Source organism: Gadus macrocephalus, chromosome 17 (assembly GCF_031168955.1).
Source record: "Gadus macrocephalus chromosome 17, ASM3116895v1".
Lineage (NCBI taxonomy): Eukaryota > Metazoa > Chordata > Actinopteri > Gadiformes > Gadidae > Gadus > Gadus macrocephalus.
In genome coordinates, this window is record NC_082398.1 from 6382475 (window position 1) to 6395446 (window position 12972).

General features: G+C 49.2%; 1 protein-coding gene across 1 annotated transcript in view; it reads left to right on the plus strand.

Moving 5' to 3' along the window:
• The window catches only part of slc7a8a (solute carrier family 7 member 8a), a 23834-nt gene that overhangs the window by 3302 nt on the left and 7560 nt on the right, over positions 1 to 12972 (plus strand). The window contains 4 exon segments of the mRNA XM_060035655.1: positions 3927 to 4131; positions 6404 to 6555; positions 10523 to 10648; positions 12392 to 12545. Coding sequence (XP_059891638.1) covers positions 3927 to 4131; positions 6404 to 6555; positions 10523 to 10648; positions 12392 to 12545 — 637 coding nt within the window.

Below are 12972 nucleotides of genomic sequence, written 5' to 3' on the forward strand. Positions count from 1 at the left end.
CTCTCTCTCTCTCTCTCTCTCTCTCTCTCTCTCTCTCTCTCTCTCTCTCTCTCTCTCACCCATCTCTCTCTATTCCTCTCTTTCTCCCCTGATTTTACTTTCTTTCTCTCTCGCGCTCCCTCACCTTACAAACACACACAGGATCGACCGATACCGTTTTTTTTAGGGCCGATACCGATACCGATATTTTTTCATCAGCCTTAGCCGATACGCCGATACGCCGATACAGACTTTCTTGAGCGTTTTTTTTTTATTGAACTTCAATATAAAAAACAATATTTAACAAATAGTAAAAACAGGTGAAGTAGAACAAGTAAGAACAAGTAGATGAACAATATTTAACAAATAGTAAAAACAGGTGAGGTAGAACAAGTAAGAACAAGTAGATGAACAATATTTAACAAATATTAAAAACAGGTGAGGTAGAACAAGTAAAAAAATAAAAAAATAATAAAAAAAATAAATAAAATAAATCGGCGAAAATCAGCCGCGTATCGGCCGATACCGATACACGTAGAAAACGCGAATATCGGCCGATAATATCGGCCGACCGATATATCGGTCGATCCCTAACACACACACACACACACACACACACACACACACACACACACACACACACACACACACACACACACACACACACACACCCATGAGAGCGGTTAAGCCCTTGTTTGCGTTGCTGGAGACCCAGTAGCGGGCTGTGTTCGGTTGGCAGCTGTTTATTTAGCGGAGGAAGTCTAATGTAAGAATTTAATACCCTGATCAGGGATCAGAGTGTGTCTGACACAAACACACACACACACACACACACACACACACACACACACACACACACACACACACACACACACACACACACACGCACAAATACTTTGCTGTAGCCAAAAAGTGGACCTCTTTGTCTTAAAGGGGACATATTATACCACCAGGTTTGACTGTGATTAGCCATTACAAGCCGGTTTGAAAATGTGCAGCTTCTGACATCACAGGCGGGCGTGTCCGCCTAGATGTGTGCTGGATAGATCAGTCTACCAGCCTACCCAGTGGACTGTAGCAAACGTTGCTCATCTATCCGTCGCACATCTAGATGGACACGCCCACCTGTGATGTCAGAAGACGCAGATTTTCAAAATGGCTTGTAACGGCTAATCACACTCACACCTGGTGGTATGATATGTCCCCTTTAATTCGGTCTCTCTGAGAGAAGGGTGACATGATAGTGGGGTGTGAGAGAGGTTATAGTGTGACAAGGAGTTGTGAGACATGTTATGGTGAAACAGTGTGGTGAGACCGGCCTAGGGCTGGTATTAGACGTAAAGGGAAGAGAAAGAGATGAAACAACAAACCTACCAGTTACACCATAGTCAGCATGTCCAACTCACACTCACACACACACACACACACACACACACACACACACACACACACACACACACACACACACACACACACACACACACACACACACACACACACACACACACACACACACACACACACACACACACACACACACACACACACACACACACACACACACCCATGAGAGCGGTTAAGCCCTTGTTTGCGTTGCTGGAGACCCAGTAGCGGGCTGTGTTCGGTTGGCAGCTGTTTATTTAGCGGAGGAAGTCTAATGTAAGAATTTAATACCCTGATCAGGGATCAGAGTGTGTCTGACACAAACACACACACACACACACACACACACACACACACACACACACACACACACACACACACACACACACACACACGCACAAATACTTTGCTGTAGCCAAAAAGTGGACCTCTTTGTCTTAAAGGGGACATATTATACCACCAGGTTTGACTGTGATTAGCCATTACAAGCCGGTTTGAAAATGTGCAGCTTCTGACATCACAGGCGGGCGTGTCCGCCTAGATGTGTGCTGGATAGATCAGTCTACCAGCCTACCCAGTGGACTGTAGCAAACGTTGCTCATCTATCCGTCGCACATCTAGATGGACACGCCCACCTGTGATGTCAGAAGACGCAGATTTTCAAAATGGCTTGTAACGGCTAGTCACACTCACACCTGGTGGTATGATATGTCCCCTTTAATTCGGTCTCTCTGAGAGAAGGGTGACATGATAGTGGGGTGTGAGAGAGGTTATAGTGTGACAAGGAGTTGTGAGACATGTTATGGTGAAACAGTGTGGTGAGACCGGCCTTGGGCTGGTATTAGACGTAAAGGGAAGAGAAAGAGATGAAACAACAAACCTACCAGTTACACCATAGTCAGCATGTCCAACTCACACTCACACACACACACACACACACACACACACACACACACACACACACACACACACACACACACACACACACACACACACACACACACACACACACACACACACACACACACACACACACACACACACACACACACACGTGTCTATCTGCACATATTCAAGTATGAACCATAAAATGAAACACAAGGTGCGTCCTTTGACAAAGTGGACAGAACTTTGAAAATCCCCAGAGGCCTCAGAGGTCAAAGTTCACAAACCAAGGACCAAGTTGCAGGCTGACTTCTTAAAGCGTTGAGCGTTGGCAATAGTTGATCTCACCTCTCAATGTCCACCTTTGCATCAATGTTTGATTTAATACATAATTAACTTACCGTCACATAGTGGTAATAAAAAGTAATGGGCAGCCAGATAATTAAACTGAATGTTAATGTACTCTAATTACACAAATGCCTCAGATGTGTGCATACAATTAATTTCCCTCCTGTCTCAAATCAACCAATGGCCCTATGCCCCCCCTCCGTCCATGCATTTATATCACTGAGTTAGCTTAGTTTTCAACATGCGATCTTCGACCCCAAACGGTCAAAGCTTATCCACTTATCCACGGTTGACTCAGCCAACCAGAACAGATTCAGGCCTCCCAACCTTTCACCCGGACAGTCTGCTAATAGAACCTGTCAACGAATCATATCCCCTCTGTTCTGAACCTCTCTCACCCCTTTGTCTCTCACTCTCTGTCCTTGTCTCTCTCTCTCTCTCTCTCTCTCTCTCGCTCTCTCCATCTCTCTCTGTGAGTTTCTCTCTCTCTCTCTCTCTCTCTCTCTCTCTCTCTCTCTCTCTCTCTCTCTCTCTCTCTCTCTCTCTCTCTCTCACGCCTTCCAGGTCTGTATGCTCAACTCTGCTGAGTCAGCACTTCCACATGATTCCTCTCCGTCTGCTCGTCTACGGCAGTCTGGCTACTGTTCACATGACCACGTCTCTTTGGATGTCTCTCTCTCTCTCTCTCTCTCTCTCTCTCTCTCTCTCTCTCTCTCTCTCTCTCTCTCTCTCTCTCTCTCTCTCTCTCTTTCTCTCATGTTCTCGCTCTCACCAACATATTTCCTTTACTTCATCTAAAAACTTGTATCAAAGGTCACAAACCACTAGATAGTAATATCACGCAGGGTGTCACTGTAACGCACATCCTGTGTTTCAGACATCCTACTACGACGCTCACACTCACAATCGCCTGCTGCAGCAATTCCTTTATGAGATTGCGTCAGGCGGAGGCCGGATTCTAAAAGCAAACAAGCACACAGAGTTGTAGAATATCTTTATTGAATGTACACATACACCAGTCTCCTTGCTGGAGACCCAGTTCCACAGAGCCTTCTGACAGAGGGTCAGCACTCCCCAGAGGGCTAGGTCCTTTCATTGAAGTGAAGTAATGCAGTTTCACCGCCTCGTGCTTTATGTAAAAAAAAAAACGCCTCAACGCAAAAAAGCGAAATGCTAAAACATGAAAACATAAAACAACATATTAATTTCTTTCATTACAACTCCGAGTGCCATGCATACTTTGTATTTGTCCGCATGAGTCAACATTCGATGATGTTTGCCGTTTTGTGTGATTCTCAGCGCCTCCCCCTCTTCCTTCCCCTGTGCCCCAGGTAACATCATCGGCTCGGGCATCTTCGTGAGCCCCAAGGGCGTGATGGAGAACGCCAGCTCGGTGGGGCTGGCCCTGATCGTGTGGATCGTCACCGGGGTCATCACCGCCATCGGAGCGCTATGCTACGCCGAGTTGGGCGTCACCATCCCCAAGTCGGGCGGAGACTACGCCTACGTCAAGGACATCTTCGGGGGTCTGGCTGGGTAAGCTGACGTCGCTGAGAGGGCTACACTATACCGTCGAGCGTGAAGAGATTTGTTTGTTTGTTTGTGGCGCTTTCCAAATTCTGTGTGATGTGTTTGCGCACTGTTGCGGATGAGGAGTGTTTTGATGCGGTGTCTCCTTTGATCGGGATTCCCCTACATTAGTTTGAGAAAACACTGTTTGAGTTAGCGTTCTAAGAAGTAGTTTATCTAACCTGAAGAGCTTCCTGGTTAAAAATTTACATAGAAGGTGTCCCGGGCAGTTGAAGTCAATTAAACAAGAGTTTTAGAGATCATGCCAGCATGTTTGGATCCTCCACTCGATCCGTCTTCTAGTTGGAGGTCAGTGGACATTTTGTCTGTGTAATACACGGGGTCTCTTTCATTCAGAGTAAAGAATTTAGCACCCGGAAATTACTCAATCGCTGTTGTAGACCATTGTTTCTAAAAAACGATCACAGGATTACGTATTACTATCAGGGTATTTTTCGAGAGTGGAAGCCAAGCAGACAACAACACCCAATGATTGTTGTTTTTTCAATTCCCTTTGTAGCTATCAATACACACATCAATGAAGTTTTACCAAGAAAACCGCTTTGTAGTGTGAGGCCTCAGAGTCTTAGTTTGAAGTGCTGGGGAGACTCAGTGCCCAGTGCCCAGGATAAATAAGCTGGCTTCAAGGGAGCCATTGTTTTGGTCGGCTGGTCCCCATTATGTAGGTGTTTTCATGTGTGTGTGTGTGTCCCTACATGTATGTGTATTTGTGTTCTGTATGTCTTCTTCTACACATTTTTGTTAGTATGTCCTTTAGATCCAAGTTCCGAACTGTAGGTTGTTATGCGCGTGCGTGTGCGTGTGTGTGTGTGTGTATGTGTGCGCCTGTGTGTGTGTGTATGCATCTCTCACTCTTCGTACAGCGAAACCCACTGGTTCACAGCATTCACATACTAACCCACATTCCTCTCTGAAATAATCCTGTTAGGGAAGGAGAGTGGGCGGTGAACTGTGTGTTACAGTCGGCCCATAAGCTTACAAAGAATTTGTGTCAAAATGAATGGAAAAAAAAAAAACACAACAAAAGAAAATTGCATGTTTGACTGGTTTTAGCGCTGCAGATCGGCCAAACCTTAGCTGAGCCAGGACCCCCCGCCTGCCCAGGATTATCCTGCCAACCATGTCGTCTTTGTTGGCTTTATTCACCTTGTGGCTGCCTTGGTTCCAAATGCTAGCAACCAGCTAGTGTTTAGAACCAGGATTGAACCAGGATGAAACCAAGATGGGCGGCTCGGTGAATAAGGCCCATGTTTAAGCTGTCGATCTGCAGGGCAGGGACATTGGACGATCATGGCCACCACAGGGTCAGAGTGGGATAAATAACAAAAAGGGGTCACAGAGGGGGGACTGCATAACACTGGGATAACGTAAAAAACGACCAGTATCAATCCGCCTCATGTTAACTGCCAGCATAGCTTCTCAATGTTGTGATAGGCTTAAACAGGCAAACCCCGATTTGATATTTCTAGCATGGTTAAGCTAAGCGCTACCAGTTGGATGACTGACAGTTTGATGAATGTCTCTCATCTCTGTCTCGTACGATCCATCTGTCTCTGAGTGTGCTCGCAGCTGCGCTCAGAATGACCGTGTCAACATTGATTCTGGGCCGTTCCTCTGCTCTCCTTCAAAGGCCGCTGTCCAAGATGGTCCACACAACGTAGATGGTCACATGGTGTATTTGTCACCCGTGGCGAGAATGATGAAAGTCTTAGGGTTAGGGTGTATGTGTTTGTGTGTTTGTGTGTGTGTGTGTGTGTGTGTTGTGTGTGTGTGTGTGTGTGTGTGTGTGTGTGTGTGTGTGTGTGTTGTGTGTGTGTGTGTGTGTGTGTGTGTGTGTGTGTGGTGTGTGTGTGTGTGTGTGTGTGTGTCTGTGTGTGTGAAGGGGGCTGGTCTCCACACCATAACATCCTTTTGAACCACTCTCTCTGTTTGATACCCATTCTCTCTCTTTCTCTCTCTCTCTCTCACTCTCCCTCTCTCTCTCTCTCTCTCTCTCTCTCTCACTCTCTCTCTCTCTCTCTCTCTCTCTCTCTCCCTCTCTCTCTCTCTCTCTCTCTCTCCTCTCTCTCTCTCCCTCTCCCCCCCTTTTCATGTTCTCATTCCTCTCATTGTTGTCTACATGTGTGTTAGTACACATGTTGTGTCCTCCAGTGCTCTCATTGTCCCCTCCCTCCCTCCCCCCCCCCCCCCTCCCTCCCCCCCCCCCCCTCTCCTCCAGGTTCCTGCGGTTGTGGATCGCCGTGCTGGTCATCTACCCCACCAACCAGGCGGTCATCGCCCTCACCTTCTCCAACTACGTCCTGCAGCCCCTCTTCCCACCTGCTTCCCCCCCCGAGAACGGACTGCGCCTGCTGGCCGGCGTCTGCCTCTGTGAGTCACACACACAAGCATATACATACACACACCTTTACTGAGACCAACACATGCACACAAACACACACACATACACACGCAAACATTGAGTATAGACTCACAATCATGTATAGATACTTGCGCATACACACACACACCCAGACACACTCAAGAATAGATACACACTTAGGTATAGACACACACACACACATACACAAATAGACAAACATAATCAGTCATCTGTAGACGCACATACAACAACACACATGTAGTGACACACGCTCATGTATAGCCACACACCTCACACACACACACTTAGAGACACACGTACATCTACAAACAAAACACACACACCACAAACACACACACACACTCCCAAAGGTTCCGTTCAACTGCAACCTCTGTGTAGTGAAAGTGAGAGTTCCTTCTGTTCGTTTGCGTAGCCTGAGGCACACGCAGCCTTTAAAGAGCAGGTGCAACGCCGGTGAAGCAGACGCATGTAGTCGTATTATCCTTTTCCCTGGAGGGTAAAGCGCTTGTCTTTGCTCTGAGGCAGCTCATCCAAAGCTCTATTCTCTGACTTCCCTTTCACGGGTTCCTTCTGGAGTTCTGCTGCTACATAGCACTTGGGTTAGGGGTCAGAGGTCATCGGTAGGGGGGGGGGGGGGGGGAGAAGAAGTACGGGAGGCAGGAAGTAGCGATATGGTAAGAAAACCAGTGTGTAAAGAGGAAGACTGGACAGATGTTCGGCCAGCACTGCCTGCTCGGTGGCAAGACTGCAGGCCTCGACAAACATTGCATGTAGCAGCTCCGAATGCCGGGGACGAGCGAGACACAGTGGAGCTCACTGAAGGATGAGGATGCAGGATTGCCACGGCAACGGCATGTCATCGATGATGGTAAATTCAAGAGAAACAAGCACACTGCCATTTGATGCATAGTTCTGTCTGCTATGCACTGCTGTTTGATGCCGTGAAACAACAGGAAAATCAGAAGTATCTCAGAACCTCATTTCTATTATTCTCAGGATTCGTATTTCCCGAGGTCCTGATCATGAGTACAACGCTGGTCATACTAGCTTTGGATGTGAGGGAAGCAGCTGCTTGTGTGTGTGTGTGTGTGTGTGTGTGTGTGTGTGTGTGTGGTTGTGTGTGTGTGTGTGTGTGTGTGTGTGTGTGTGTGTGTGTGTGTGTGTGTGTGTGTGTGTGTGTGTGTGTGTGTGTGTGTGTGTGTGTGTGTTTGTGCATGTGTGACAGCGTGGAGCTGGAGGACGTGGTGGGGGGGAATATATATCTTCCCTCTTCCTTCTTTCTATCTGTCTTTCTTCTTGTCTTTCTTCTTGTCTTTCTTTGTTTCCGTGCTCCTCAGATCTTTCTCTCCTTCTTTCTTTATTGTTACCTTTTTAATTCTGTCCTTTACCTCTTTCTTTCTTCTTGTCTTTCTTTTCTTTTCTCTCTGTCTTCTTGCTTTCTTTCGTTCTTTTCGTCTTTCTTCCTTTCTTTTTATGAACCTTTTTTCTCCCCTTTCCTTCTCATCCCTCTCTCTCTTTCTTTCTCTTCCTCGCCTTTCATCCATACGTTAAGTCTTTCCTTTCTTTCGTTCATTCTGTTCTTTCCTTCTTTCTTTCTTGCTTTCACTGTCAGTCTTTCCTCTCCCCCTTCTCTCTCTCTCTCCCTTCCTCTCTCCCCCTCTCTCTCTCTCTCCCTTCCTCTCCCCCTTCTCTCTCCCCCCCCCCCCCCCCCCAGTGTAGAGGTTCCACGGGGTCAAAAGTCTTCTTCCAGTAAAGATCAGCTTATTGCCTGCATAGCAGACGTGCTGGCTCCCTCTGTTTGCACTCACGGGCACTTGCACACACACACTACACTACACACACACTACACTACACACACACTACACTACACACACACTACACTACACACACACTACACTACACACACACTACACTACACACACACGTCACCCACGCACACACATACACAGAAAATACACACATACCTACATGCAGTATATGCACAAGACGTTAAACCGCACATCCTTATGCAATGCTTAGCCATGCATGGACACAAGTATTGGCACCTGCACACCACACACAAAAAGGTACACGCACACACACACACGCACACACACACACACACAAGTCTACTTGGTCCAAGTGGCCTATGTATAACTCACTACACACTGCAGTGCCCAACAGAGGTATAATATGTCTGAAGGGGGAACTTCAGATCGTTATGTCAACTTGAACGATTGGCCAATTAGGGTCTATTTTGATTGCTGCGTTTTGGCACAAACATTGGCTGTTTAGAGAGAGAGGGAGAGAGAGAGAGAGAGAGAGAGAGAGAGAGAGGAGAGAGAGAGAGAGAGAGAGAGAGAGAGAGGGAGAGAGAGGGAGAGAGAGGGAGAGAGAGAGAGAGAGAGAGAGAGAGAGAGAGAGAGAATGCGAGCAAGGGAGAGACGGGAAGAGGGAGAGATTACTTTTTCTGATTCATTTAACGACAGCTAAATACGTTACTGGCTTGCTACCGTGATTGGACTACGTCTGTGTCGGTTTGGACAATCTGCCGGCAACAGGGCTCCATTGAAGAGGTAGTTGATGAATCCACCAATTTGATGAGCGTGTGTACATATCACTGCTGCACAGCATCGATCAGTTGGAGACACACTGGTAAAGCAAGAGAGAGAGAGAGAGAGAGAGAGGAGAGAGAGAGAGAGAGAGAGAGAGAAAGGACAGAGAGCAAGTGAGAGTTAATTTGGGTTGTTGTTGTTGTTTACTGAACTGGGTGAGGGTTGGTGGTTCTCTCTTCCACTCAACCCACCTCTTATGGTCGGTGAATTTGTTTTTGTCCCCCTGTATCCGAGCAAGCCTCTGTGTATCATACAGAAACGTCCCCCAAGCAGATCACACATGTGACACATGCCGCGGTCCGCTAGCCAAGAGCTGAGCTACGGATAGTGTTTCACAACACCTGAGGAAGGCGCTCCAAGGGTCCACGACCCTTAGCGGGGTGGGGGGGGGGGGGGGGGGGGGGCGGGGGTCCACGCCTGCTCCAGCCGGTCCCAGCCAGCTGACGGGTGAAGGCAGGTTGTGACCCCCCACTCATGTTCTGCATCAGCGCTGTCGCTGACTCAGCGTGCTCTGACGTGACGAGGCACCTGCAAGCACACACGCAGATGCTCATGTGTGTGTGTGTGTGTGTTGTGTGTTTAGGTGCGACCATGGCTGTGTACTTGCACGTGCGGGTAATTATACGTATGCTGTATATTCATTCTGTCCCGACGGCTCGTAAAAATCGGCTGTTAAAAACCCTTTGAACTTTGAACAGCAAGAAAAGTGAAAAGGGTTCAAGCTCAACGCCTCGACGCAGCGAGAGTAGATACGTAGGGCAAAGGTCACCGTGCTGTCACTGTTGATGACGTCATCAGAGGGCAGCCCTTGACCTTGACGGCCCGAGAGCGAGACTCGGTACAGGTGAGACCGCCAGATGCATCATGGGACGGTCCCCGCATTTCTCCCAAGCTTACTTTGGAACAGCCGATGATCCCAATCGGCCAATATCAGCTCTGATCACCGGCGACGGTCACTCTTATCTCTGACACGTTGGTTTTTATGGCGATTGCAACGCCGCACAGAGACATTTGACCCGCGGGGGAGTAGGGAACCAAGCCAGCGCGGTTTCAGCTGACGTCGGTCGTCTCTACGCTCTGTTCATTGTGTCTTGAAGGAGGAAGACGCCATAAAGGGATCACGTGCAGGGTAGTGAAACCGCTGCCGTGTGCAGTCCTGAGTTCCTTTGAGGGCACTTCTCCACGTGTCCGAGATAGTGCCACATCAGCTGAATACGATGAGCTGGTGGACATCCATTGAATTCCAATTCCAATTCAATTCAATAAACAATTAAATTCTGTAAAGCTTGTCCCTAACTCCCTCTGTTTGTCTGTGTGTGTGTGTGTGTGTGTGTGTGTGTGTGTCTCCTCCCTCCTCCAGTGCTGCTCACCTGGGTGAACTGCTACAGTGTGCGCTGGGCCACCAGGGTGCAGGACATGTTCACGGCCGGCAAGCTGCTGGCACTGGCCCTCATCATCATCATGGGCATCGTGCAGATCTGCAAGGGTAGGCCCACTAAAGAAGTGTGTGCTTGTGTGTGTTTGTGTGTGTGTGTGTGTGTGTGTGTGTGTGTGTGTGTGTGTGTGTGTGTGTGTGTGTGTGTGTGTGTGCGTGCGCGTGTGTTTGTGTGGGTGTGTGTGTGTATGTGTGCGTGTTTGTGTACGTGTATCTGTATGTGAGCGTTTGTGCGTGTGTGTGTGTGTGTGTGTGTGTGTGTGTGCGTGCGTGCATGCATGTGTGTGTCTGCCGTGTGTGAGCTAATTTAATGATGTCCACCACTCCTTTCCTCAACCATCTCACGATTGAACTATCGGCGAGATGGTATGGGACGCGTTGGACCAAAGCGTACACAAATGTCCCAAACGTGTGTGACAAATTCACCACACAATACCGGCCGTCCTTCAGCCACGCACGGCTTTGGCAGCCTCGTCCATGCCATCTGCGTGAGCCGGTCTCCGCTGTCCATCTGTGGGGGAGAGCTAGAATACATATACACATGCTCTCTGTGTCACCGTCACACAGATGCGCAATTTTTACAGCCGTTGAGGGCGACATTGTGGGTCAACGGGGACAGCAGCGGAAAAAAAAAGAAAAAAAAAGAATCAATGCCACGGAAGGAGGGTCAGTGAGTTGGTCTCCTGTCTGGCCAGTTGAGCCCCCGCCTCCTCCGGTTCAAACTCACATCACTAATGTGCCTTTTCATACGAGGGCGTCTCTTGTGGATCATGGAGTCATAACATGGCGGGGCCCCCCGATTATTACAGAGGAGAGACAAGTTAATACCGAGGTAATCTCTCTCTCTCAGGCCCCGGGGCCCTCAGACTCATGATGACGGACGGACGGACGGACGGACGGACGGGGGGGGACAAGAATAATACAAGAAGAAGAAGAATGTGGGTTGGGACAGGGTAGGTAGAGGGGGATGGCTGGATAGAGGAGCTGGTCGAGGTGGATGAGAGGACAGGGAGTCGATCGCTGAGGCACGGCGTGGAACATAAGAACACAAAATACAGCTAATGTATACACTGCCCGCCAAGGGCAACCGTGCCGCAGCAAAAGGACCGCTGGCTGGACCAACGGGCGTCTGGCTTCGACGAGGACAGATGCTCTTCCATCGTTCTCTCTACCCCCCACACACACACACACACACACACACACACACACACACACACACACACACACACAACCACACCCCATGTGCTCCTCATTCATATGCGGTGCATGCGCGCAGCCCCACTCCTGCGCCTATCTGAATTCCTGCAGCATAATCCCGAACCCCACAGCCTGTTTGAGTGGCCACCGCCTTCCCTAGACTCCCCCCTGTCCTCTGCCTTAATGTCCCACGTGCAGATGGGCAGATGCGTTCCATTGAACCGTTAAGATACACTGATGTACTTAATCAACACCTTGGGCAGGTGGACCCAATCAACAAATCGGTTCTGATTGGTGCCCGTACCAGAGCACGTGAGGCGGTAGTACGCGTGGCGCCTCAATTCGGAATGCATCCCTGTTCCGGATCAATGATGCATTCCGAATCAGGCAGATTTATCGGATTCGGAATGAGGCGATTCTTCGGAATGAGGCGATTCTTCGGAATGAGGCGATTCTTCGGAATGAGGCGATTCTTCGAATGAGGCGATTCTTCGGATGAGGCGATTCTTCGGAATGAGATTGCCTCTGGTTTCCAATGATGCTGGTTGTGATCCCGGCTCCCCCTGTTCTGACCGGCTGTTCCCTCCTCCGTCCCAGGAGAGTACTACTGGCTGGAGCCGGCCAACGCCTTCGAGCCCTTCCAGGAGTACGACGTGGGCCTGATCGCCCTGGCCTTCCTGCAGGGCTCCTTCGCCTACGGGGGCTGGAACTTCCTCAACTACGTGACGGAGGAGCTGGTGGACCCCTACGTGTAAGAGACGGACACGCACACACACACACACAGACAGACACACACAAACACACCACACACACACAGACACACAGACATACACACAGTAACACACAAAGCCAGACACACATACAAACACACAAACACACACAGACACAGACAAATGACAGAAAGACACACAGACACACTGCCACACAGATACACCCGACGCACAAAAACACACACGCTGCCGCTGTCCTACGTCCCTGTTGCCTTACCTCGCCTCACGGCCCCTCGCTTGCTTGCCCTTGCTTGTTTCAGGAACCTGCCCCGCGCCATCTCATCTCCATCCCCTGGTGACGTTCGTGTACGTCTTCGCAAACATCGCCTACGTGACGGCCATGAGCCCCCAGGAGCTGCTGGCGTCCAACGCCCGTTGCTGTGGTGAGTTTCTCCGCCCGCCCCCGCC